The sequence below is a fragment of the Vanacampus margaritifer genome, chromosome 16 (assembly GCF_051991255.1).
Source record: "Vanacampus margaritifer isolate UIUO_Vmar chromosome 16, RoL_Vmar_1.0, whole genome shotgun sequence".
In the NCBI taxonomy this organism is placed as follows: domain Eukaryota; kingdom Metazoa; phylum Chordata; class Actinopteri; order Syngnathiformes; family Syngnathidae; genus Vanacampus; species Vanacampus margaritifer.
This window is the reverse complement of record NC_135447.1, coordinates 10,766,884-10,793,362: the sequence shown is the minus strand read 5'-3', so window position 1 is coordinate 10,793,362 and position 26,479 is coordinate 10,766,884. Positions and strand designations below refer to the sequence as shown.

Genomic DNA, 26,479 nt, shown 5'->3' with positions numbered 1-26,479 from the left:
ATGCGTCGCCATGGAAATCCAGCCAGCTCTCCTGAAGAGAAGCTTTTTGGCAGACGCCCTCAAATGGCGGTCCTGGTCCTTCCCAACCGTGTCCAAAGTTGGCACTCGAGGTAGGTGAGTAGCCGCAATGTGCTGCCTGAAGGGCATGACGACCTTGAAGCGGAAGCAGGTGGCGCCCCCTCTGGAGAAGAGAAGGCACAAATGTTGTCTGACAGGCGCGCTTTATCCCGCTTCAGCGCTCCAAAGCTGACATTATTCCTGGGACAGACTCAACAACCACGGGGAGTAAAAAAATAAAAAATAAAACGGCAGCAGCTCACATCAAGGGCTCTTTTGAAGCTAAATGTAGCATATGTGCTAATTTCTCTTCTCAGGTGGACAATAATGGGAGGGGAGCAGTCGGTGAACACGGCCCACACTATTATAGAACTGGGATGAAAAATTCATGAGCGTAATTGCAGATGAAAGTACCCCCATCATCACTTCAGTCAATGCAGGAAAAAGGCGTATATTGATCTTTGAGCGCAAGAGGAATGGACGGAAGCCTGCTTTCACAACAAGAGCTCATCATTTGCATATGCAAAGTGGTGTGAGGTCACAACGTGAAGCCGGCAAATGGAACAAATTGTTTCATTTACAAACACAACTTGAGTTGGATTTTGTATGCCAGAGAAAAAGAAATGACTAAATTGTTAGTCCGTTTCTTATTTGCTGAAATCGCAAACATCAACTTGTTACCTGAATCCTTATGGTGCGTTCGTGGAAGGTGGGAAGTCAGACTTTTCTGACCTACGACCAGAAAAAGAGCGTCCCCTTTCCAACTGGGAAATACGAATTGCGACGTCACATTTAAAAAAAGAAAAGGAAAAGAAGGACCCCGATTTCACCGACCAACCGATAAACACACAAACTGTGAATGACAAAACATCATTTAAACATATTTATCTCCCTATTTATGATTACATTCATGTAATTATTTGAAATAAGAAACTTGATGTAACACAAGGTGATTTATATTGCGTTGACCAGAACAGCCATCTTGGTTGTTTACATTCACCTTGACCGCTTTGAGGTCGGAACTGGGACAATCCGACTTGCCCCCTTCTTGGAATGCAGCATTAGGCTCGACAAGTAACAAAATGGCCGCCACATATTAAAAACGTAAACGTAATATGGATTTTGCTGCTTAATTGTTATTCCACTAATGCAATATTCTTGTCAAGAAAAAGTTAGACAAGACTTCTGTTCCATAGACACTGCATGGCAGTGTTGCCAAGTTGACGACTTTCGCGCTAAATCTGGCGACTTTTTTTGGGGTTGTCAAAAAACGACTGGCGACAAATCTAGCAACTTCTTCTGATGTTCTTTAGGGTGTTTTTTTTTTAACTCACTTCCTCATGATGATATTGCTCTCTCCTACATTCCAATTGCATGCAAATGGACAATTATGCAAATTAGGCGATGACATCATTTAGCGACTTTTAGAACAGCCAATAGCTACTTTCCTTACTGGGGAGTTGGCAACACTGGACTCTGGCATGGTCACCCCAAAAACTTTTTCAGGCCTTTCTTGCCTTTTTTTTTGCCAGATCTTCATAAGATTCCTTTGCTTTAGTTTTGAATTCCACTCACGCTGGACATCAATTGTAATTGTCATATTGTTTGACAGAGTTCCAAAAATACATGACAAGATTTGTCTTTCTTTCTATCGTTTACTTCCTAATCAATGAATATATTGATGGGCGGCTTTTCCAATGCATTCAACGCATCCTAAACAGTTGTTGTGTCGCTTATTTCGAAATCATTTAATTTATGCGCCACGTTTTGCCGACAGATGGCCTTGTTTGCCGTGCACAGATTTTGTGCATGTGAAGATTTCAAGTAGCATTATGTAGGCTCACTGTTTTTTTTTGTGTGTTTTTTTTAAACAGCTGAACTTTTCTGAATTCAACTTGGATATATGGATAACATCTTGCCATAATAATTCCATGAAATGTAAATGCACGTGTACATGTTGACGAGGTTGAAATGTTGTACGACAACAACAACAAAAAGTTTACGTATTAATGAAAACCCTGTTTGTTGCTCTCGAAATGACACGTTTATAAAGATAAGAAAGGAAAGCTATTCTCCGCTTAAAATGCGCAAAAGTCAGGAAAGCCTACTAGAACAGCTGAACTTTATTTGGGGTTCATCAGAGCCATGTGCTGACCCCGATTTTTTTAATTTTTTTAATCTCTATTTTCTGCACTCTGTAATATGTGCTTATTCAACATCATTGAAAGTGACCCCACGTTTGCTGAATTTTAAGTCGAGTGACACCATCAGGTCATAAGGAGAATTGTTTTTTCCCCATCCTTCTCCACTTGCTTCTCCTGTGTGGGAATTTCTCTCTGGATGCTCGGCCATCTTGCACTGATTTCCTCCATGACTGGCGTTTCCTTCCTTTCGCCGGCTGTGCATGCAAGCACCTTGACATGTTCATGAGGTAAAAAAAAAATCGAATATTTCATGAAGTAACAATTGTCATGTGTGTGGCTGCTATGTGCAACTATATCACTATCTTCCACTATATTCAATATTGTGAATCCGAGCCTTGAAGCTAACCTTGATGGATCAAAGCATGTGACAGTTGAATTTATATTTTGATTTTCCTGTCTTCACCTGCACTTCTACTTGTTTTGACAACTATATGTTTGGGAAGTATTCATTAAGGTTTTGGTGAGCAGCCAAAGATTTTCACATTTCAAGTAGAGGTCAAAACTCAAACAAGGCAAGTCAACGTGCTTGACACAACCAACATAAAACGTTTACAACCAGAACAGCTGAAGACAAAGCAAAGCAAGTACATAGCAAAATCGAGTAACACTGTGCCTAAATCTCAGTTAAATCGCACAATTTCTGATGTTAATATCGACATCCCGGCTAATAACTGTTCGACGACGCTCTCTAATTTCAATAAAATATCGCTTGAAAACCTTCAACATCTGGTTAGTGCAGCGAAACAAACCTTCTGTTTTCAATATTATAAATAAATCACTTTCTACTGGCACTGTTCCAGTAGCTTTTAAAAGTGCTGTTATTCAACCTCTACTTAAACGACCTAACCTCGACCCAGAAAGTCTCCGGTATCAACTTTACCGTTTACTGTAAAAATACTTTAAAAAGTTGTTGCGCTACAGCTGAATGATTACATGGACACTAGCAATCCATATGAACCTTTTCAGTCAGGATTCAGGGCCGTTGACTTTACTGAGACAGTCCTTGCTAAAGTGACAAATGATCTTCTCCTAGAAATGAACTCCAATACCTCGTCAATATTATCATTACTCGATTTAAGCGCCGACTTCGATACCATCGATTAAAACATCCTATTAGAACGTCTCCAAACATGTATTGGTATTTCAGCCTTAGCACTCTGGTGGTTTCGTTCTTACCTCTCAGAGAGAACGCACCGTGTAATCCATGGCAATGCGACCTCTGAGTTGTGTAGCGTTACGTGTGGAGTACCACAAGGGTCGGTACTTGGCCCTCTTTTGTTTTATATTTATATGAACTTACATGAACTTTCACTGTTATGCTGACGATGCGCGATTATATTTGCCTCTACAAATAACGAATCCGCACAACTGCTGTAATCTGGAGGCGTGCCTCGCCGACATTAAACAATGGATGTCGTTGAATTTTTTTCATTTCTATATTCTTGCATTTGGTTGAATGATGTGTACCTGGCGACTGCCGCTTTACTTTCATTGTGCTGCGTCTCAAGCACAGTTTGATTGACTGTCGTTCATCGATCACTTCAATGTCATTTGCTGCTAAAGGTGCAATTTTTGTCAAAGCTACCATATATAACAGTCAATATACAGTCAGGTTTTCTTTTCTTGAAATTAGCCTAAGTATAATTTTCCTTAAAGCAGGCAAGGGTGGGCAAACTCGGTGCGTAATCACTAATCAATAATGGATGACGGACTTACATCCATAGGCAAGTGATGGCATATGTCTCACTTAAGGCATGAGTGACGTCCTGTCAATGAGGTGACGTCACATCCGCCCCAAACGGGGGGGGGGGGGAGGGTCATCCGCCCCAAACATGGCCACCAGTATTAACTCTTTCACTGATTTAAGCATTTTGAGTGATCTTTCAAGGTCCACATAAAATGTTGTGTTTGGACTATGGAAACACACATACTACCAAATGAAAGATTGGACTCTCAGCTTTCATCAGAAAAAAAAAGTTTGTTTCTACCTTATTCCGTTCTTCAGTAATCAACAATAGAAAATGGTTACTTTCACCGAAATTCTCTGTTTTGAAACAAAAAACGGAGAAAAAGAGCTTTTTGTGAAACGATGTTATTTCATGCACTCTAGTGAATTGTACACTTCTTTTTGTCCATGAATGATGCCACAAACACCTAAATAGTGCTTTACTTCTGTAAAACGCTTTCACCAACAATGAAAAAGTGTTTTTTGATTGCAAAATACGTTTATTTCCATTCAACAGTGTAACAACTTGACAAAACAATTTCACAAACTATTTACAAATGTGTGCAACTGTGGTACTACTTACAATTATGTGGATGTTTCAAATACAGTTTTTCCTTTTGTAACGCTCTCCTGCGTGCAAGGAGACGCCAGGACTCGCACAACAGTTTACTTTCACTTTCACATTGGTCCGTTTTGCGTGCAAACGTTACACTTTCTTGACGGCCTTTTTTTCCGGGGAATAAAAAGCAAGTAGCAGACTGTACACACTCCTCCGATGAATATGCATTGGACTCGGGGCACTCTCCGTCGTCCGATCGAACATCCGCCTGTGCGTGCTCGGTTGTGTTCCGCGTTACGACACCGTCATAGCTGCCGCGTCAGCGGTTCCAATTTCGCCGTCAAGCTCGGATTCACCTTCATCATCATCGAGGATGATCACCGTCGTCATCAATGTACTATTTTAGCGTTGGTCGATGCCTTTCGTCTTGTAAGTGTAGAGCTGCTTGCAAACGCTCGCCATTGCCCGTTCCCTCCTCCATCTAGCTCCATCTAACGTCTTCTACTGCCGCGTCAATGCTTTCCAACCACGGAGTCACCCTCATCTTCATCATCTATGATGATTATCGTCGTCAACAATGTGCTTTTTCAGCGATGCTTTTGGTCTTTAAAAAAAACGTCTCGGGTGTGAGCTCCTCGCGACCGGCCGCCATTTTTCCTTTGTCTTCCATTCTCATCTCCTGCTCGACGCTCTAGCTCCGCCTCTACTGACGCCCACCCGATCTTGTCATAAGAGAGTCATCGCTGCCCTCTAGGGGCCAAAATAGTCATTAGGCACAACAGACAGACTTGAAACTTTCTCCAGACATGCAGAAGGGTTTCCTCTACCCGTTTCAAAAAAAAAAATAAAAATCATTGGATGACGTCTTTTGACGTCATTGGCAGTGAAGCGTAGGTTTTTACTTGACGTCTTTAAACGTCAGTGGCAGTGAAAGAGTTAAAATGAACGAGCCAAATTATTTTGGCGTAATTTTTTTAAATTAAACTTTACGATATGTGCTCCATTTCCCCATCAAGACTTTACATTTTGCCATATGGCATCCATTTTGGTTCAAGTTAGCAAATAGTTTGCATGTAGACAGCAAAATTCATCTCATTTGCGATACAGGATATGAACAAACATGTTTGGCGAATTTCCATGGGAATCCAACCAGCAACTTTATCTTGGGAGATCCCCCACGAGTGACAGTTGACTCCCACCACCCGCGATAGTCTGTCTGTGTCTGTCACAAGCATCATCATCATCATCATCATCAGTCGTTGTAGTGCTGAGTGCGCATGCGCGCGGCATTGGAATTACCGCACTGGCAAGAAGAAGTTGTAGCAGCTCGTCTCGTCTTGTGTGGAAGGAGGCTGAGGGGGGAAAAAGACGCGAGCGAGCGCGAGCATGGCGGCGTTAAGGAGGAGAAGATACTGCTGCTGCTTTTGCTTTTGTGTGGGGGTCTTCCCCCTCGTAGTGGTCGTGGTGTGCGCACAAAGGTAAGCAAGCTCCATCCTATCTTCTTTTCTTCCCTCTTCTCCTTTTTTTTGTCTGCCGGACCAGCAGCGGGGGAGACTTTGCGCTCGCTGGAATGTTTTGTCACCTTCATCTGTTAATTTGTGCGCGTGCGTGTGTGTGTGTTTGTGTGCGCGTGTGCTGCTCCACAGCGTCGGTGTGAACGATCCGAGCAATATGCCTTTGGTGAAAGAGACGGTGGATCGCCTCTTGACAGGTTATGATATTCGTCTGAGGCCAGATTTCGGAGGTAAATGCGATCATGTGCAACTCATGTGCACGTTCAAAACACATTCGCACGCACGCACACACTACTCGTGCATGCATTCAAATGAACAACTTTCCCAATGTGTTGCTTTATTGCACGTATGATGTCATCATTCCGAGGCTGCACCCCAGTTGCCAATGATATTATTTTGGATGATGATGATGATGATGATGATGATGATGATGATGATGATGATGATTGCATTTGGCAGGTGCGCCAGTGGGAGTGGGCATGAATATCGACATCGCCAGCATAGACATGGTGTCAGAAGTCAACATGGTAAGTTGTTCTCATACAGCCTGCAGGGCTAATGATGCTCGTGGGAAGGGGTTGGGGGGAGGAGGGGGGATACCCTCACAAACACACATAAGGGGAAGCCCCACACTGTTTTTGTATTGTCATTTAAAAGGAACGCCTCGTTTGTGTTGACGATGTTCGTAACATGCGTGTAAGAAGTCTTTTTTATTTATTTTTTTGCGACTGCTATTGCACTCTGACCTTTGTGAGTGTTAAATGGATTGTGTGTCATGCTTGGTTTATAAATGCTGTTATTTTTCCTGGACTGGAAACACAGTCAGGAGTTGAAGTGTGCGATTTTGCTCCATACAAGTGCACCTCCTACTGTCGGCTTGCTGGAACTTCACCTTTTCTCCATGGAAGGTCACACATGTCGAGCTTTCCATCATCATCATCATTTGCTACCCTATCTGTTGATTTTTTTTAAAAATAGTAAATATGAAAATGCCCCTTTCCTTGCTGTGACGTGATTTCAGCGCTGGCTGCGACATGACTCATATTTAATGTCATGTGGAATATTTTTGGCAGCAGCCGAAAACCCCTGAAGGCTTTTTTTTTATTTTTCTCATGTTGTTGTGTTTGTGCCTGCTTGAGTGGAGACGTGATGCGAAAAGCAGACGACGACGCGTCTATTTGCCACACGTGACACACGGATGGGAAATAAATTGTGCTGCCGGAGATGACCCACAAGTCAAAGACAACTATTATATAAGTGCCTTTTTTTTTTTTTAATGACCTGAGCCTAATGATCAAATTCATACAAGCAATTGAAGCTAACTTTAATGTTGTATTATCACTTGGCTGAGCACAAACAAGCACATTTTGCAAAGGCAAGTGGTGTTAATGTTTGCGGATGCAGCAGAGTGTGAAATTGTGATAATTATAAAGTAGATTTTTTGGCCTTGTTGGAAGCCAAATCAATTCCAGACGGCAGCACCGGAAGTCCTGTGGGCTAAAGCTTGTCCGATGTGTTAGCAAGTTGTCGTAATGTGTTCTTTCATTGGGGGATTAGCTTCAAATAAACACACAACACATTTGTTCATCGGGAAGGCTTGTTATTAGGTAGTCAGTCCATTCCTGTTGCACTAATGCATCCCGAAGGACTCTTTATTGGACTCCACAGATTTTTCTTGGCAAAAGGCAGTAAGTCTAAGATGTAGAAATGCTCCATGTACATAAATTGGAACCTCGGAGGACAAACACAATCCGTTCGCCGCTGCGGCTGTAGGAAAGGATAGAAAAGTTAAAAAAAATAAAAATAAAAAAAAGTTTCAGCTGATGATGAAAGTTTTCAAATTGTTGTCAAATTGCCACAAGCAGGGTTAGAATCGTTCCTAGTAGAAGTTTCTGTAAAACACCTGGAAATGATTATAAATTCTACAATAACTGAATGAAATAGAAATGACAACAAATAACATCATATTCCGATATCAAGTGTCTTCAACGATCATCATGATCTCAGCCAGTCAGGAATGAACAAAGAAAAGTGGATAGCACTTTCCACGAGACCAGTGGGTCACACGGGTCACCTAAGTGTGTGCGAGGGAGGTGAGACGCCGGCGAGTCGCCATGCAGAACGCCAAAAGGTGTCGGAGGGAAGGTCATGCAGCGTGCATGCAAAGCCAGACACGCATACCGACGTCATGTTACCCGTTGGAAGCTGGCGGGCAGGTGGGCCTGCAGCTCAATGCCAAGCTGGACGATTCTGCAAATGCTATTTGACAAAAGCTGAGCAAAGGAGATCCGGGATGGGCAGCATATGATTATGGATGTTGGCTGAAAGGCCAGATCAGATTATTGCTCGCCATAGGATCATAAAAGGGAAGCAAGGTTGTGGAGCCACTTACTGGCGGGCGCTGTCGTTTCTCATCCGCAACATGAGAGCTTTCAAAACCAAATTACGTCGGGCTTCATCTTTTTGACAGTGAGGCCCAATGTTGAAAGAAGAAAAAAAACAATCATCTGATTTGATGCTAAATAGGATTGATGATGGTATCATGACACAAGCTTCTTCAATTGGATTTCTGATTCTACACAATATATTTTTTTATTTTTTAGTATGAGCTCTTTTTTTCATTTTTTTACAATATTGTGACTTTTTTTTATCTCGCCAACCTTCCCACAATATCGTGATATTTAGCGTATCGTGATGTTTGGATATCGTTACATCCCTAATATTTAATCAAGACAACTTTAAAATATAGCATTAAATTGAAACAAATAAAGATAATAACTGTGTCAAATAGTAGAAATGATCATCTTAGGTGGAGAACCCAAATGCAGGGTGGCAGGACAAATACGGCAGGGATGCATGTAATACTGAACACAATTTATTTAACAAAAACACTAACAGGGGAACTGGGTAAAACTCTTAATAAACAAAACCAACAAAGTTATGAAAAGGCCAAAAATCAAAGTAACAAAAAAACACAAGAGTGGTGACGGCGACAATAGATCCAACAAAGACTGAACGAAACCAGGAAACGAAATACAAGCCAACTGACGAGACAACGAGAGACACCTGGACAAGACACAAGTGACTGGAAGAGATGATTGGATGACGAGTACAGGTGCAAACAAAACCTAACTAGCAAGACGGGACACAAAGCCAAAACAACAAACCTAAGCATGACATACACAAATCATAACACTTTGGTGTCACCCTGAGATAAAAAAAAAAAAAAAAGGAAACACGTAAATAAAGCAACAAATGACATCATGAAATGATTGGATTGAAAAAAGAAAATCCATTTCAAATACAGGCTAAAGAAGTCACATTTTCTGGAATTTAATGGAATTCTTTTTTTAACCACATTGCTCTGCCGCATGCCTTGAATTAGCATTTTAGCATGATGCACGTAAAGCTGCAGATGTCTACTGAGGACGTTTACCTTCCCTGTGCCCCTCAAAGCCCCCCCCCCCCCCCCCCGCGTGGTCTCTACTCGCGGCCCGCAGCAAAGTCAATGTTTGGATTACGTAACGAGCAAAGCAGCGTCTCATCCCACTTGAATGGTTGTCGTGATACAAGAATGTAATGCCAAGTCATTGATCATAACCAATCACAATCCTTGCAAAGGTCCTCATGGTCCATTATTGATCAATCTTCTCACACGACTCATGTTTTACTATCAGATATTCCAAACACTTGAGACGTTCATGCGCTGATCCGCTTACCTGACTTGAGATGTCGTAAACATTGCAGGCGCTGCCTGACTGACACTTAACACGCTGCCTGCTGTGGCGATACGAGCGCTATTCTGTCAACAGGTATCAGACTCAATTGACAAGACTTTGTTGGGCCCTCACACTGCTCTGAGACGCCAGTGAGCGCATCTGCACTTAAAAATTGATTGGTTAAAAAAAAAAAAAAACTACCAAACTAGTAGGTTAAGCTCATATTGACTTGATTAACCAATAGGGGCATAGCAATTTTATAGGTTAGGCAAACAACCAATGACATTGGTTGCAATAGAAAGTAGATCACTTTAAAACACATTTATCATATCAAGTTATTGTATTCTAAATGTATTAATTAATTAATATGTGATTACATTATATAGTGTTTAAAAATAGAAATGTTTTTTTTCGGCGGGGGTAAATTTGACCAACCCGTTTTAAGGCTGCCAGAACTTTTCAGATGTAAAAACAACTTTTCTAGAATCTTAATTCATATTGCATGACTTGAGTTAAAATGGAAAATAGTCACGTTCAAATATGCATTCAAATATTCCCAACAATTCTTAAGACACATTCACGGTCACCAAAACCTTTTGTCAAATCTTTTCACGTTGAAGATATTTGATAATACTCCACTGATAATCTGTGTTGTGTGTGCCTCGTCGTCCTCGTCTGCCCCTCTCTCCGAATTGACTTTTGCTCTCTGGGGCCACAAAGAGGGCTTGCAGATGCCCCAATTGACTCTAATAAATTGTATGTCGTCCGTCCGTCCGTTAAGCTGCACAGCTGCCAACTGCCTCAACTGTTGGAGGCGGGGCCGGACGACCACAACAGTGCCTGTGAATTTGATTGGCCATCGGCAGCCAGATTTTTCTAAACCCATGTTCAGGCTCAATTGAATGATGGAAGTTTCTTTCAAACAGACATTTCCAAATTATTATTTTTTTATTTTGGGGGGGGGGGGGTCTCAAGCACCCCTAATAATGATTATTTGATTGTATGTCCCTTTTGTGTGATTGACTTGTCATCATCTACGACCCCATCTACGAACGAGGACAAATAAAAATAGTATTTTTTTTCTCTCTAATTGAAACATGATGCAGTTCTGATAGAAGCCTACAGAGCAACAAGCGTGGGAGAAATTCTTGATTTCGTCAGAGGTTTTCTAATTCATCATAGCTGATTTTGGACACATTGAAAAGCACACAATAGAAAGTGATAGCTGCCAAGTAGCTTAAATATGTATGCTAAATTTGTCGTCTCTCTGCCTCCGTGTAAATTGCACTTTATTGGCTTTGCTGCGAGAAAGTTCATTATTCCTGCTGGAAGGAAATCCAAGTCCAAGTTTGCTTCCGATTGACTCCATGCAGTGCACAATCTGTTCCAGCAGCTCCAAGGCTTGAATGTTAAGGAGTCGGTATTGAGTTGCTAGGGGGCGGAGATGGGAAATATACTGTATGTCACTCAACTGGTTGGGGGCCGCCATGTATATTATTAGGCCTCTTTGGAGAAGCCGCCATGAGGCTCCTCACTGCCTGTCGCTGGCGGCAAGAGGAAAGTGCGGGACAGGAAATTGAAAGCTGCTTGTTGTTGTTGGAGGCCTTTTTGAAGACACTGAAGTGGATGGATGATAGCGTAGCGTTGCTCAGATCGCATTTCTCTCCAGCAGGCTTGGCAAAATCGAAAACATGCCTGGAAAGGGAGGCTTGTTTGACTTCTGACATGACTTTGACCAAAAGGGATTCCTCAAGGTCAACAATGAGTTCTCTTGACAGAATTCCCATTCAGATCTGCCAAAATCTGTCTTTTCAATACCATTTGTCTGCATATATCAGCTACTGTGATAACTTTAACGGAGAGCTGGGAGTAGCTTTAAATTGATGATAGCCATAAAAGGGTTGCTGTTTGCTCAAATACTCAAATCCAAATACTGATGTGTGCACAAAGTTTCAGTTGCCGTCTAGGTTCAGGCCCTCAAAAACAGCTTCAATTTTAATCGTAAACAGCGCAGCATTACGGTAACAGCATGCAAGGAAAGAAATCAGGATCAGTTCGATTCCTTTAGAAGAGTTCCTTAAAGTATCAAAAGGTCAAAAACGGCAAAGTAAATTCAACTTCCTGTTAGATTTAGATTTGGATTTAGTTTTTTTACGTCATGGGCTATTACCTCCCAATTTCCGTAGATCTATGTAAAACCTTGTGTGAAAGTAATATTGAAAGGCAAAATTTGATGATCAACGGCATGTTGCAAAGGTGTGGAGATGGTACAGTCCAAGTCAATCAGGTCTAGGCCAAAAATGGGCCAAAATTGGACATTCAAATTCTCATAGTTCCTTTACCTGTTAGGGTATGACTACCAAAATTGCCTTCTAATTTTTCATAGGCCTTGGTCATAAATACCGAGATAGGGCTCCATTAAACCTCTGTTGGTGGTGTCTGGTCGGTGCTGGATTTCACTTTCCTTTCTTTTCTTTGGTCCTTCCTCGGGTCTCCTGATGGCCTCACGACTCCGGCTGGAAGTGTTCGGTTTAGGTGAACGGTTTTGGGATTTTTTTAATAGGTCTTAGCTGAACTAACGCACATACACATACTCACCCACATACAAAAAAATAATAATAATAAAATAAATAATTTAAAAATAATTTAAAAAAGAGAGCAATGATGATGATATGTCAAATCGGTAAAATTACCGAATTAACAATACTGAGCTCTCCAGAAAAAGAAAAAAAAACTCTGTTGGGGGTGCTACTGACCTTTTTATATTTTGTAATTTGTCACGACAATTTTCCCTCATGTGTAGAGCATCAGAAATGTGATTCTTTGCAGGGAGAATAATAAAACCCCTTTTTTTTTTACCAGTTTTTACTGGGCAACATTTTAGTTCCGGTCCTTAAAGCTAACAGACATCGAAAGCCAAAATGGCCCAACCATCCCAAATGTTGTCACATTTGCATTAAGTAAACAAATAGAAGAAGATGAAGATGGATGGGCTACACTCATAAGAAGAAATGACATGAGAAAATAACGGGCAAAGAGAAGGTGGGAAGGCTAGCGGGATAATAAAAGCGGCAAAGAGAAAGCCTGAGAGGGAGGTCAGCCAGCGCTGGTGCTGAAATCAGATAGTGGAAGTGGCAAGCTGTAAAGAATAAAAGCAATTTGCATGGCCGCTCGGCTGAGCTTTTAGACGCCTTTTATTTAGCCCCTCACTCCAAAGACTCCATCCTCCTTAACAAGCTCCATTCCGCTCCTCGCAAATGGAAAACAGGCTTCAAGGCGAGGAGGACGACAGAAATACACAAACCAAATGCTCCTGGTTTTGGCCGTGTCTGCCCCAAACTCCAATATCAGCTCAGACCACCTCCCATTCCTCTTTCCTGTCTATTTGATCAATCGCCTGTCCTGCCGCCAAAGTAGTTTTCCACATAAGCAGGTTTCAATCATCCCAAAAGGGCGCAGGTCACCTCCGCGGGTGACCGATGGCCACCTGGATCAATTCAAGCCACCCAAGCTCCAAATTGTGGCTCAGAACTTGAAGTCCATCTTAGCCGACAAGAACAGATTTGAGGAATCGCCTGCCAAAATGAAGCTACGGTGGCGGATGAGCTATTAAAAAAAGGAGAGCGACAAAATGGAAGAAATGAGCCATGTTGGAAATGGGACCTGATGTCTTAGCAACAAAAAAAATCATCAATGCTGATGACTTACTTCCGTTTTCAAACCAGCCTTTGCGTGTGAACAGGACGCGATGAGCTGGTGAATGAATGCAATGGACTACGCTGATGGCATGCCTGACAATTGCCAAACGTGTATTTGCTCGTGTACTTTGTAGGGACTTATTGTGTTTGTCCCTGAGCGGAGGAAATGAGTCAAAATGAGGCCAAAAGCGACAATGTAAGGCTTAGAGCGAGGACTGACTGCAAAAACACATCCCACATCCTGTCAATAACTTTCATATTCATTATTGCTATTGTTCCCAATCCAAGAGCAGCCATGTGGCAGGGGTCAGCAGACAGGCCTACTTGGAAGACCAGAAGGTTATGTAAGTGTTCAGATGGGGTTCATTACTTGATAGTATTTTGGACTTCAACATATGGATTTTATTATTCTGATCATTAAATCATCTTTTGCCAACAAAATGAATGGAAATGCCACTCATCTGTTTGCTTTTTTTCACAGGCATCAAAAAAAGGAAGGTTGATCACTTTTTATCATGTAACATAAGATCAAATATTTGGTTACTAAACCTGTGAATGCCATTTAAAGATGTAATGGCAGAGTTTGCCAGCAGGTGGTGCATATCTCTAATACAGCATTCATGGTCCAATTAACATGGTGATGGAAAGAAACAATCTCCCGTTATGAAATACATACAATGTGAATTTACAGTGTGGAGAATATTTGTACTGCCAAAGCCTGACAGGTCGTACCGGCGGCATGTTCCTAAATTAGCGTCATTCTTCCTACGCGACTCTTACTTACTTTTGGCTTTGCAACCCTCCCACTCTCTGCTGGCGCAGTTGATGTAGTGCTGCTCATTACCACTGTTATTATGACAGGCTGACTTGCAGCGTCACTGCAGCGGCTCCGCTCATTTCGAGCCTCCCACGACGAGACACACAATAGTCGTCTTTTAGGAAAGTTTGGCGCTGTCACCTCCGCAGACGCCGTCCTACAAAGCCAGCCACAACTTCCTCAAGTATTTAAGGCTGCAATGTAGGGGATGACAATGGGAAGATTTCAAAGCCACTCTAGTCCAGAGTGATTGTCACTTGTCTAGATGAGATGAATGCAGTTCATTCTGTTTGTTAACCCACGACGGAAGACGACATTTCCATCCATTGCGTTGATTGGTCAAAACAAACGTGCAAGATGCTGCATCGTCCAATCAGCAAGAAGGATTGTACAGCAAGTGCCTCCTTTCCCGAATAATCTGGTTTGCAAGGTTATCCGCATCCAGCAGTTGATTAAAAAAGATGGCGGGGGGGACCTCAACATTGAACGTGTCTGCTTTAAGTACAACCTCAAAAAAGGCTTTTTTCTTCAAGTACGACCATAATCGCAACATTAGCGTAAAAGTGTTCATCGAGAACGAAGCAGCGGTGTTATTTGAGTACATTATTGGTACTCTCTAAAACTTGGGTCAAAAATAACCCGATTTGGCTCCCAAATCCATTACGTTGGTCTATTTGACCCAACTTTCTGCTTTGTTTTGTACAAAATGCCTTTTGTGTGTGTGTGTTTATTTGACACTAAATATTTTATTGGGACAAAATGACCCAATTTTGGGGTTATCAAAAATTTACACATTAGGTAATTTTGTATTTTTTTTTACCAACCTCCTTTGAGATTGTAAGATTATGTCAAGTTGAACATTAACACTGCATTTAAATATAGCGGGAGAAAAAAAAATCCTGAATTTACAAACATTTAATTCAGAAATACTTAAGACGACCACTAGAGGGAGCCTTTGTACCATTGGTGGCAGAGTCATATATAGAAAGAGTTTGGCCAACTTGGTTTGAATGGTCACATGACACTTGGACGCCATTTTGTTACCCTACCGAAAACCGAGTTGGCCAAACTCTCTCTATATGCGGCTCTGATTGGTGGTACACGGATAGTCACTGTTTCAGTATCTCAGAAAATTTTCTACTCCTAAAGTATTAACTCATTCACTGCCATTGAAGGCTATAGACGTCAAAAATTCATTTGAACTATTTATTAGTTTCACATTTTTTTAAACCTAGATTTTTATATTTATTGTATATTTAGAATATATATAAAATTTGTGATTAATCGTGAGTTAACTTGTGAAGTCATGTGATTAATTAAAATCAAAAATTTTGCCTGATGCCCCTAATAAAAAAAAAGAATAAAAGATTATTAAAAATTTGTGGTGTCAGACGATTAAATTTTTTAATTGTTATTAATCGCATGACTTCAATAGTTAACTCACGATTAATCACAAATTTGGTCTGTTCTAAATGTACAATACAAAAAAATTATAGGTTTTCATACTCATACTGTTAACAAAAATGGGGGGGGGGAAATGAAACTAATAGAAATAGTTCAAATTAATTTTTGACTTCTATAGCCGTCAATGGCAGTGAATGAGTTTAAAAAAAAAAAAAACATGGCTTTGCCTGTTGAAAATCTCTCCCAAAAGAAGAATTTGAGTGTCTGACTAACTAATTTGTTTGTGGTAAAAAGCGTCTCTTGTTCGCCCACACGTGCTCACAATCCACAGCACGGCAGCGTGAGCTCTTACATAACCGTCGACTGCAAACTCAAGTCTTGTGAAAGCAGCACGTGCAGCAGACAAGTCTCTGCGATTGGGAACAACAAAAAGACAAATTGTTTCATATCAGATATTCTAGTCCAGTGACACCTCACACGTCAACTTTTTAACTGAAAATTGCTCTAATTACGCTGCCAAGCAACATAATGTCTCATTGGTAGCGGAATAAAAGATGGCGCTGCTCTCCAAACTCCTCCGGGCGACATGCGAGTCCCAAAGGTGCCGCATACCAGGCACCTTGAAAAATGCATGTTCAATTTTCTTTGCCAGGAAGCGGCCATTTTAGTCATGGCAACAACAACAAAAAGTTCCTTGAGGAAGGAAGTTGATGTAATATATCCAAAGTTGCTTTTTCCTGAATGATTGTGGGGGCTGATGGTGTCCTAGATTTAGAATGATAGGATATGAAAAAAGAATTCCTCTGTTTGCTCATCAATTATTAACAGCTTTCGGCTTTGCGTGTGTGTAGTGTCTACAAATACTTGATCGAAAATGGATTATCCATTTTCAAAAAGGAGAGTATTATTATTATTTCCTCGTTGTATAGCTTGGGTATGTGTTCAAATTCTTTTGTGCAATCAGATTTTAGCTTCTATACTATCAACTCTCCCAAAAGACGACTAAACACGACCATCTGTCATCATCTCATCTTTTCCTTCCACGAAACTAGTGATGTTAGGGGAACATCAAGTCATCTGATTCCCGCCAATCTAAAATGTTTCAATATTCACCGCGGCATTCCTCGACTAAACTTTGCCACCTTGTTTGTTTTACTTTCTGCCACTGTGGAAAAACAATTTATCACCGCTTAATCACAAATCAATGTGTTGGTGCAGCACTGAGACCAAATAACCTTTTCATTCCATGAAGCTCTTATAAATATCATTTCTTTTCACGTTATGTGACTTTTATTGTGACGGATCTTTTCCGCGTTGCATGCCCTCTGATATTACAAGATGAAGCAAATTTAGCTGATGTGCACGTGGATGTCTGCGTACTCTAAAGTTGACGAAGGAAAGTCAAATTGGATATCAAGGCCTTGTGTTGGACACGGTCGGAGTTCCGAAGGTCGGTATTGTAGAGTAAGACCCGTTTCATGGTGTCTCGACGCTCAGCAAGCTCATGAAGCCGTATCCTTCAGCCTGGTCGTGACAGTTCTTTTTCTTTGTACTCGCGCTGTTGGGTTTGCATTTGAAGCAGGCTTCATCTAATATTGAAGGCCAGCGCGGTTGGGAAATGAAAGCCGGCCGTGTAGGAGTATCACAGAGCAGCTGTGTAAAACGCTTTCTTTTTTTTTTACTCCGACGTTCCTACTTGATTTCATGCATGTCTTTCGATCCTTCTTTTTCTCACGCCGCATCCTGGTTTCGTTCCCTGGCTTTTGCAGGACTACACCCTGACCATGTACTTCCAGCAGGCCTGGCGAGATAAGCGCTTGTCCTATTCGGAGATTCCGCTCAACCTGACCTTGGATAACCGCGTGGCTGACCAGCTGTGGGTGCCCGACACCTACTTCCTCAACGACAAGAAGTCTTTTGTCCACGGTGTGACTGTCAAGAACAGAATGATCCGACTGCACCCGGACGGGACCGTGCTCTACGGCTTGAGGTGAGCTTTTATTTTTGATAGTCGGCAGTTTCTCTCTTCTGGTCATGATCCCCTTAGACACATTTGAGCAAAGATATTGATGTGAGATGCCATGTTGCCCCTGAGCTAATAATAGAACACTGGTGAAGTCACCTGACTCTTCAACCAGCAACTAAATGCTTCTTCAAATCCTTCTTCTTTTGTCAAGTCTTAAGAAAAGTGCAGAAAACCTGATGACCAGACCAAGATTAACTAGAAAAAGCCTTTAGAAGAAAAATTAGGGTGAGCACATTTTACTGGTATGGTACAATTTTGCTGAATATCAAATATAGAATAATATCGCTAGTCAATTTGGTGACCAGTGGTTGTTATTGCTTTAGCTAATGCTAATGCTAAAAATCTTGATTGACAGTTCAGGCATTCACCCCTATCCAACCTTTTTTTGCTCTGTGCCGTTGTGCAGTTTTGGAAGTTCCCACCAGAAAAGCTCAGCTTGCATTGTTTGACGTTTACATTTCCCGTCATTGTTAGACACGGAATCAGGACTTAGCTTTAGTTGCGGTATGAGGTGAATATGGCTGTTAGCGATGACAACGCAAACGTGAATGTGAAAGTAAGTAGGATGCAAATTTCTTTGTGATTGGTTTGTGTGATTGACATGCACATGACTCAGAAGTGGGACAGCCGGAACGGTATCTGTGTAAAAAACGGGACGAAACAATGGAGTTGGCAAAATCCCCTGGGACTGTCACGGTTAAAATGAGACATCTGCTGGTCACCCTTAGAAAAAGTCATTCAAAAAATAAATTTCAAACTAAAGTAGACTTTGAATTGGGCCTTTTTCTTTTCTTTTTTTTTTAATCATTTTCTCATTTTGGTTTTGTTTTGTTTTGCTAGCAATTCTATTAATGAAGGAACAGACCGAGTGATTGCGAGACTAATACAACATCGACTTAGAAAATGAACTCTGCGGTATTTTCAAAGTAATAAAACAAAGATGCACTTGCTTAATTAAAGCACAATTAAGGAATGAGTGGTAAATTGCAACGATGGTGTTTATATGAAGTTCTCCTTTGAATGAGTCTGTGAATGCACATGGTAATGAGTTGACTTTTCACATATGGAAATGGCATCGCAAACGTCATCTGGATGGAGCCAACGGACTGACTTTCAAAGCTCATACTGTTGACGGTGCACTTCCCTAAGCGTACTCATCACTTCCTTTTGCAAAAGAGGCCTCAGACGACCAAACTCTATAAAAGCTTATTGAAAAGCGTAACATCTTAATGGCTATTATGGCAATGCTGAGGGAGACAGCAATTAATGTCGAGGAGGCCTTCGGAGTCGCCCACTGTGCGGCTATGCTCAACATTTGTTCTTCTGCAAGTGCTTCTACTATTTTTAGCACCAATTGAAATATATTTTCCTAACATTGCATTAGAAACAAAACGACTGTATGCAAATCTACTCAGCCGAGTCGGATAGTCATGCATCTGAGGGCACAACAATTCCACAAAAAAATATACAAGGCAAACAATGGAAACACAAAAATAAGCATCAACTGACTACGACTTTAACCAAACAGGAATAAAGAACAAGTTGGTTAACCCTGATTTGTTGTTTAAGACAAAACGGAAGTGACGAAATCTCATTTCTGCAGCGGCACCAGCAGAATGCGAGGCCAGATTATGCTGAACTCAAACTCGTCCCTGTGATTTGTTGTGTGACCTACTGTACAGTTATCAGCCTCGGGCCGGCAAAGCCGAATCCAATATGCAAATGAAATCTCCAAAATGGCTGGGATTTGCTTGGCCGTCAAAAGTCAGCATCAAATATGACTTTGGATGAAGCGGGGATTAGGACGAAATTTGGGAAAGAAATCCATCACCCTTGACACTCAATATCATGTAAGCAGGATGGTTGGAATTGGGTCAGGAGATCAGCCACTTGCTCTTACGACGACGAGTTTTCATTCAAACCTCCCAACGCACATTCCGTCGTTAGCTATTGCTAATAAATACAGCAAATTATCTGCTTAATGGTGGCTGTAAAACTCCCTAAAAAACGTCATCATCATTACCACAAATTGGAACAAGTAAAATACAATGCATGTCAACGTCAATGAATTGAAGTCATTGTTGCATGACAGTCACGCCACGCCGACAACAACAGCATTTATTAGGATTGATGGTTCACGCGTAATCAAAGTATTCAAAGCATTTGATTTGAAAATTGAAAATGTTATAAAATGTTACAAGCAAAACCTGTGGCAGGAATAATGGCGATAATATTTTAACAACATTTAACAGGGCCAGTAAAGGTGTGGTTTCAATTTTATTACGTTTGTAGAAAATAGATGTTTTTATTAATTTACCATTAAGGCTTACAGAGCGAATTATTTATTTTATTTTATTTTGCTTCAATATTAAATTAACAGCAGCTAATTTCTATTTTACATTTGTGTGACTGCTAAAAATAATATTTGGTTGGGGAAAATGTGTCTACAATAGCAATTGATAGCAACTGTTGATATGAATATTATATATGCAGGTCATATGCCATGTGATTTTTCATGAACAGAAATGTAATTGGATGTGTCAAGTCCATTGAAGCAGATAAAAACCAGCGAACAAACACATGATGAATATTCACACAGATTGACTTTGTTTGGCTGTCATTCAACTGCAAATTGATAGCAGAGTTTCATTAAGGTGGTTTGAAGGACAGCAGCACCAGAGGCTTTTTTATGATTCTTTTTTATTAATTTTTTTATGGGCTCGACTTGCACAAACAATGCTCCGTTCTTGAAATTCACTTTTACGCTGTAGGCCGCTTTATTTCAAGGGAGGTTTTTTTTTTTTTTTTTCACAGAAAATTTGCATTTCCCAGCTTACATTATTTGGCCTATTTTGGAGAAATGAGATGTAAATTACAAGTAGTAAAAATGAGAAGGTGATAGATCGTAAGTATAAGCTTGACAGGAAATATCACATTGTTGCGCCTAATTCATCTTTGTGTTCTGAACAATTTATGAGGAGACTTTGATTTACACTCAAATTGCATCCACGGGGATTCGAGGCACAGTATTCAAATGAATAAATAACAGTAGCAAAGTGTGCAATTTGCTCAATAATGCATCTTGACCAGCTAACTGTTCACATTTGATATCCAGAACGAGGTTTTGGTGTGCTTTTAGGAAGACTATTTTTCAAAGTGAATCCACATTGACTTGGTCTGAATGTGGCAAATGGCCTCAAGGGCGGGAGACGGTTCGACCGTGACTTGACCTTCCCAGTGAGCGAGGGCCACCATGTTGTTTTTTCAACATATGGAGCTCAGTTGGTGCTGACGTCTTCAGGCGGTCAGCAAGCAACCACAGGCCGAAATACCATGCCTCATTTCATGGCTGCGTTTACACCACCAGTGACCCAATTGCAATTTTTTTTCTCCGTGGTGTCCATCTTGATCATGTAGATTGTAATCCAGATTGGATTGGACAACTAAGAATTTAATGCCGTTGACAAATTCACCTTTGTTTGTTTTTCTTTTCCTGTGGAACCTTTCCTCTGCCTTTGCACACCGCCCTTAACATACTACTAAATGGTGCCCTTGTTAATAGGAAAATAGTATTTGCTGTCAAAGTTGTCTATAAATAAAATGGAGTTGACAATGAAATATTGTTGAAGTGATACCTCTTGACTTAAAATAAAATCCATATTTACACAGCAATAACCTTTCCCGCACCTGAGCCGTCTTCCCGAAGGCTCTTTGCACTCATTTGTACACGGCTGACTCCATCTACACACACCAGATTAGAGATTTGCCAGAAAGTAAGCAGCAATTTGCTCCTTGGTTAAACACTTGGCGGACTCCTCACCGGTAGCAAATCCACACCGGCGGAAGAAATGCTGACAAAGACAAGAGACATGAAACAGAAAATCCGCCCAACCTTGTCTTGGCCAAGCATTGTTTATTTATCAGGGCCCGACTGCGACGCACACTACAAATTAGTGTCTGTCGTTTGGAACACACATCTGGCCGTGAAAATCTCAGAAAATATGAAGCTTAGCGCCACCTTTCTACAAGATTTTGGAGTGGAAATTCTTCATCCAAAATGACGATGTTAGCCAAATTGAAATGAATACACATGCTGCTTAAGTCCCTTTTTTTTTTTTTTCTGGAGAGCTCAGTATTGTTCATTCGGTAATTTTACCGATTTGACATGTCATTATCATTACTCTCTTTTTTTTTATTAAATTATTTTTTTTTATTATTTTGTATGTGGGTGAGTATGTGGATGTGTGTGCGTGCGTGAGTGTGTGTGTATTCATTAGTTCACCTAAAACCTATTAAAAAAATCCCATACCGTTCACCTAAACCGAACACTTCCAGCCAGGGTCGTGAGGCGGTCAGGAGACCCGAGGAAGGACCAAAGAAAAGAAAGGAAAGTGAAATCCAGTACCGACCAGACACCACCCACCGTTTTTTTTGTATGTGTATGTGCGTGTCTGTATTCATTAGTTCATGCTGCTTAAGTCCTAATTACGAAATATATATAAAACAATGAATTGTCAAACAGTATGTACGGCAGTAACTCAGCGTGCCTCCTTGTGCCTTGTGACAGCTGTTCCAATTGTCATATTTGGAAACCAAAAACTGAGGAGCTCCTGTGGTGAATCACGCAGACTGAAAGTTTTCCACCATTGGTATTGGAAATAAAGACATAAACAGAGCTAAGATACCAACGACCTGCTGACAATGGGTGACTGTGGCTTGGACCCGGACGAAGTTGCTCAATGGAGAGTAATGAATTGATACATATACGTAGCCGGCCATCGGACGCAAAGATGTCCTAATCATGAAAGATCCCCGGTTCGGCAAAGAGGCCGACCAGGTGATTCTCTCGGCACTCGGACTCGCAATGAGCTTCTCCACTGGCGCATTGATGCGATTACCCAGCATTCCGTGCTGCTCAGTTGCAACTCAAACAAAGCCTGATGGACGACACAAGCTTATCTAGTGACTCATGTTATTATCATCATCATCATCATCATCATCCTACTCATCCGTGCCTTCACTGTGGAGGCTACTATGACAACAAGCATACACGTTTCATCATATTCCTCTTATGTTCCTGAGATGCTGCCAAAGGAAAGTCAAGGCGGTAGAGCTGGCCTTCATCGTTATGTACCACAATCCTCTTTTTCTCAAACTTTCACGTCAATCTATACGATCAAAGGCCATCCCACTTGAAATGAAAGCAGATTTATTGAGCTTTTTTTTTTTTTTCCATAGAGCCAAGGTCCTATTCCTGATCCTTAGCAGACCGTGAGCTGTAGCTTAAAACGAGGTTGCAGGACATGGCGTGGCTCAGTGGTAGAGTGGTTGTCTCCCATACGTGATGTTTTGGGTTCGATCCTCTCCCCTGGTGAAGGATTCCGATCTGAGGATGTCTGATTGCATGATATTCTGTTTCTGTTGTCAAATTGTGCCATTTGAGATCGAAATTCCAAACCGTCACTTGAACATCTAAAGTGATCCGATGGTTCGACAAACTGTTGTCCTGTGTGTGACTTTTCAGGATCACCACGACGGCCGCTTGTATGATGGACCTCAGAAGGTATCCACTGGATGAACAAAACTGCACATTGGAGATTGAGAGTTGTGAGTAATTTTCTGTTTTTGATGCACGAAAGAGCAAAGGTTTAACTCTTGAAGGTTTTCAGCCACACTTGTCTTTCAAAACGGTATATTTTGACTAACGCAAGCAAAAATCACAAGAAAAGGGTTTTACCTTGACTTGAGACCAGAATCACTTTGAACTGGACAGAATGCTTTCATTTGTTCCCGATGAATATGACACAGTCACACACACTCATTCTTGACTTTGTAGATGGGAATGAAACAGGTCACGTGTAAGCAGCTGACCACGGATCTCCATTTGGAATGATTTCAATCGGAATGACAAAAAGGTCTCCATGTAAACGCGGCTAGTGTTGCAAAAAGTGAAAGAAAAAGTAAAACAGTCACTAAGTTTTTTATTTGGGAATCTAGCACCTCCAGAGGAACAAAGCAGTACTACATGAGGCATGATTCTACACAATTTGTATGATTGCCCCAATGTTGTTGTTGTTTTTTTAAATTATTAAGTTTTACCACATAAACAATGTCTAGACTCTGGACTGCTTAATGTAATTGTATATTATTTTTGTTGGGAGGGGAAAAAAACTGTGCTTCTCTGTCAAAAATAACATTACTAAATGACCCAAAACATTTGGACGGTAGTAAATAGGGCAATATTATATAAACTGTCTTGAACTGGAAAATCATTTTTGAAAAGATGCGAGTGCATTAAAATCGAATTGTTCCACTGTCAATTATATTCTGATACATATTGAATTTGTTTTGTTTGTTTTAATTTGTTAAAAGGAAGTGTCACATTTACAACGCTGACAAGTGCATTCAAATGCGTGTAAAATGTCAAGAAAAAAGTCAGCCGTACCATATCCAATCGAATCGTCGAGCCCAATCAAATCAAGCCACTTACAAGTCCTTGAATAGTTTTGCATTGAAAAGCGTATAGAATCGTCTTCTGTGGAGAAATGCGCACCACTTACTCACTACCTGTAGGAAACCAACACACGAGGCCGAGCATGTTGTGAGCGTCTTTGTGCAAGCGCCAGCAACAACCAATGATCGAAATGTGTTTGATGCCCTTCAATTATGGGTCAGTGTGACAAGACAGGCCACAATCCGACATCATGAAGGTGTTTCCTGTTTAAAAATAAAAATAAAAATGTCACACTGACTCTGCTGGTACAGCAGCTTTTGAATAAATGATGATCACTCACTCATCCGCTTAACGTCAGAAAGTCCACTTTTCCTGCTTTTCCATTAGCCCCGCACGGAACGACACTCCATTGCATTTCCTTCACAACAGGCGCGCGGCCAGGACGCGGGGCACGATCATTGCACCGTATTTACAATTTCATATGGACCACCATGGATGAAATATTGCGATCTTGATTTCATGACCAGCTCGTGAAGCTATTTCTGAATGCAGAGCTCAGCTTCAGTCATTTAACTGTATTCAAGTGAATGGGAACACATGACCAGGCGCAATTTTTTTTTTAACCACAATCATTATAAATCCATCCACAAGTACATTTTAAATTGTATAGTATAATTCAGTGTTGTTGTAAAACATTATTATATTTATTGTATATAGTGTATTTTTATGACATTGGCTGGCGCCTCTTGCCTCGCTTATGTAAAATAAGAAGATGGGCGTGTGCCACGGCGTTGCTTTCTGCGTTGCTGTCAGCCAATCAGATGACAATGATGACCCGACCCACTCAGACCCACACGACCGGCGCTGCAGAACCACCTCCGAGATGGTTTTAAAAAGTGGTTCCGTTGTAACCGCTCGGCCGCGAAAAAGCTCCATGGAAACGCGAACGTCCGGGGACGAAAAATGCCATTTCGGTGTGGAACCGGTCCAATGGAAAAGTCTTTGATTTGTTGGAATTTAGATGTTTCTGGGGTTGGTGAAGGAGTCTGGTTGGTGGCCCGGTGGGTGGTGGGTGGTGGGTGGTGTCTGGTCGGTGCTGGATTTCACTTTCCTTTCTTTTCTTTGGTCCTTCCTCGGGTCTCCTGACGGCCTCACGACTCTGGCTGGAAGTGTTTGGTTTAGGTGAACGGAATGGGATTTTTTAATAGGTTTTAGGTGAACTAATGAATACACACACACTCGCACACACGCACACACGCACATACACATACTCACCCACATACAAAATTAAAAAAAAAAGAGCAATGATGATGACATGTCAAATCGGTAAAATTACCGAATGAACAATACTGAGCCCTCCAGAAGAAAAAAAAAAAAGGACAAGTCATTGATTTGCTGGAGCGCACGTTTGAGGTTGAAAATGGGAGAAGGTGATTTGCAAATTGCGGTCACTGTAACGATGGTGAAATACACACATCTGTGTTTTTTCTCTGCCCGGCGACAGACTGCTCTCCCATCAAAATTCAAGTACTGTTTCATGGGTGTGTTTCTACTAAGTAATAGTTATATTTTCTGCACCAACGACCCACATCATATGGAGGGAGCCACTCCTCTCGCGCTCGCTCGCTCCAGTGCCTTACTTATTTATTTTCTTATCTTGAGATGTTCCAATGCCGCCCAGGCATGCAGCCAGCTCCATACGATGCATAAATATGAGAACTATTTAATTGGCCGGCAGAATTGACATTAAAGTCACTTTGAACTGCGCCGAATCAAAAGAGAATAACTTCAGCAGCACACCGAGGGGGAGGGCAGTTATTTGTGCAGGTGCTACATTTTGCATGTGTGTGTTCTCATTGAGTTGAAATGCAAACTGTCTGTTTATTAAACGCCGTGAGATGGCTGGGTGCGTTCACTTCTGCTAAATGGATGTTGCAGAGAGTCCAAAGCTGCAGCCAGGCATGAAGGAAGGACCATTTGAAAGCCAATTTATACATCAAATACCCGTCGACTGAAATGACTTTCCAAAGGATGTTTCCAAGTTTTGGTGCCAAAGAAAAGAAAATTAAAGTGGGCATTTGAAATGATTCTTTGCTGGAGGAGTCGGATCAAGCTGAATGCCTGAATAAGCCGTAGCAGAAATCAATTTCAAGTCATTAGTAAATGTTTAATTTCAAGTCTTGTCGTTATCTTGGGTGAAAAGTGAACGAGTGAGTTAGAAAGAAAAATGGGACTTACTGTACATCCGTTGAAAAAAGTGTTTTATTTATCTTATCTGACGCCGACATCATCCTTTGACCA

At 41.2% G+C, this 26,479-nt stretch overlaps 1 protein-coding gene across 1 annotated transcript in view; it reads left to right on the top strand.

The window, feature by feature from the left end:
• Window positions 1–5,794: 5,794 nt before the first annotated feature.
• The window catches only part of gabrb2b (gamma-aminobutyric acid type A receptor subunit beta2b), a 33,130-nt gene continuing 12,445 nt past the window's right edge, over window positions 5,795–26,479 (top strand). Inside the window, exons 1-5 of the mRNA XM_077547258.1 lie at window positions 5,795–6,024; window positions 6,193–6,290; window positions 6,520–6,587; window positions 17,468–17,688; window positions 23,249–23,331. Coding sequence (XP_077403384.1) covers window positions 5,933–6,024; window positions 6,193–6,290; window positions 6,520–6,587; window positions 17,468–17,688; window positions 23,249–23,331 — 562 coding nt within the window. The 5' untranslated portion in view covers window positions 5,795–5,932. The remainder of the gene's footprint in view (window positions 6,025–6,192; window positions 6,291–6,519; window positions 6,588–17,467; window positions 17,689–23,248; window positions 23,332–26,479) is intronic.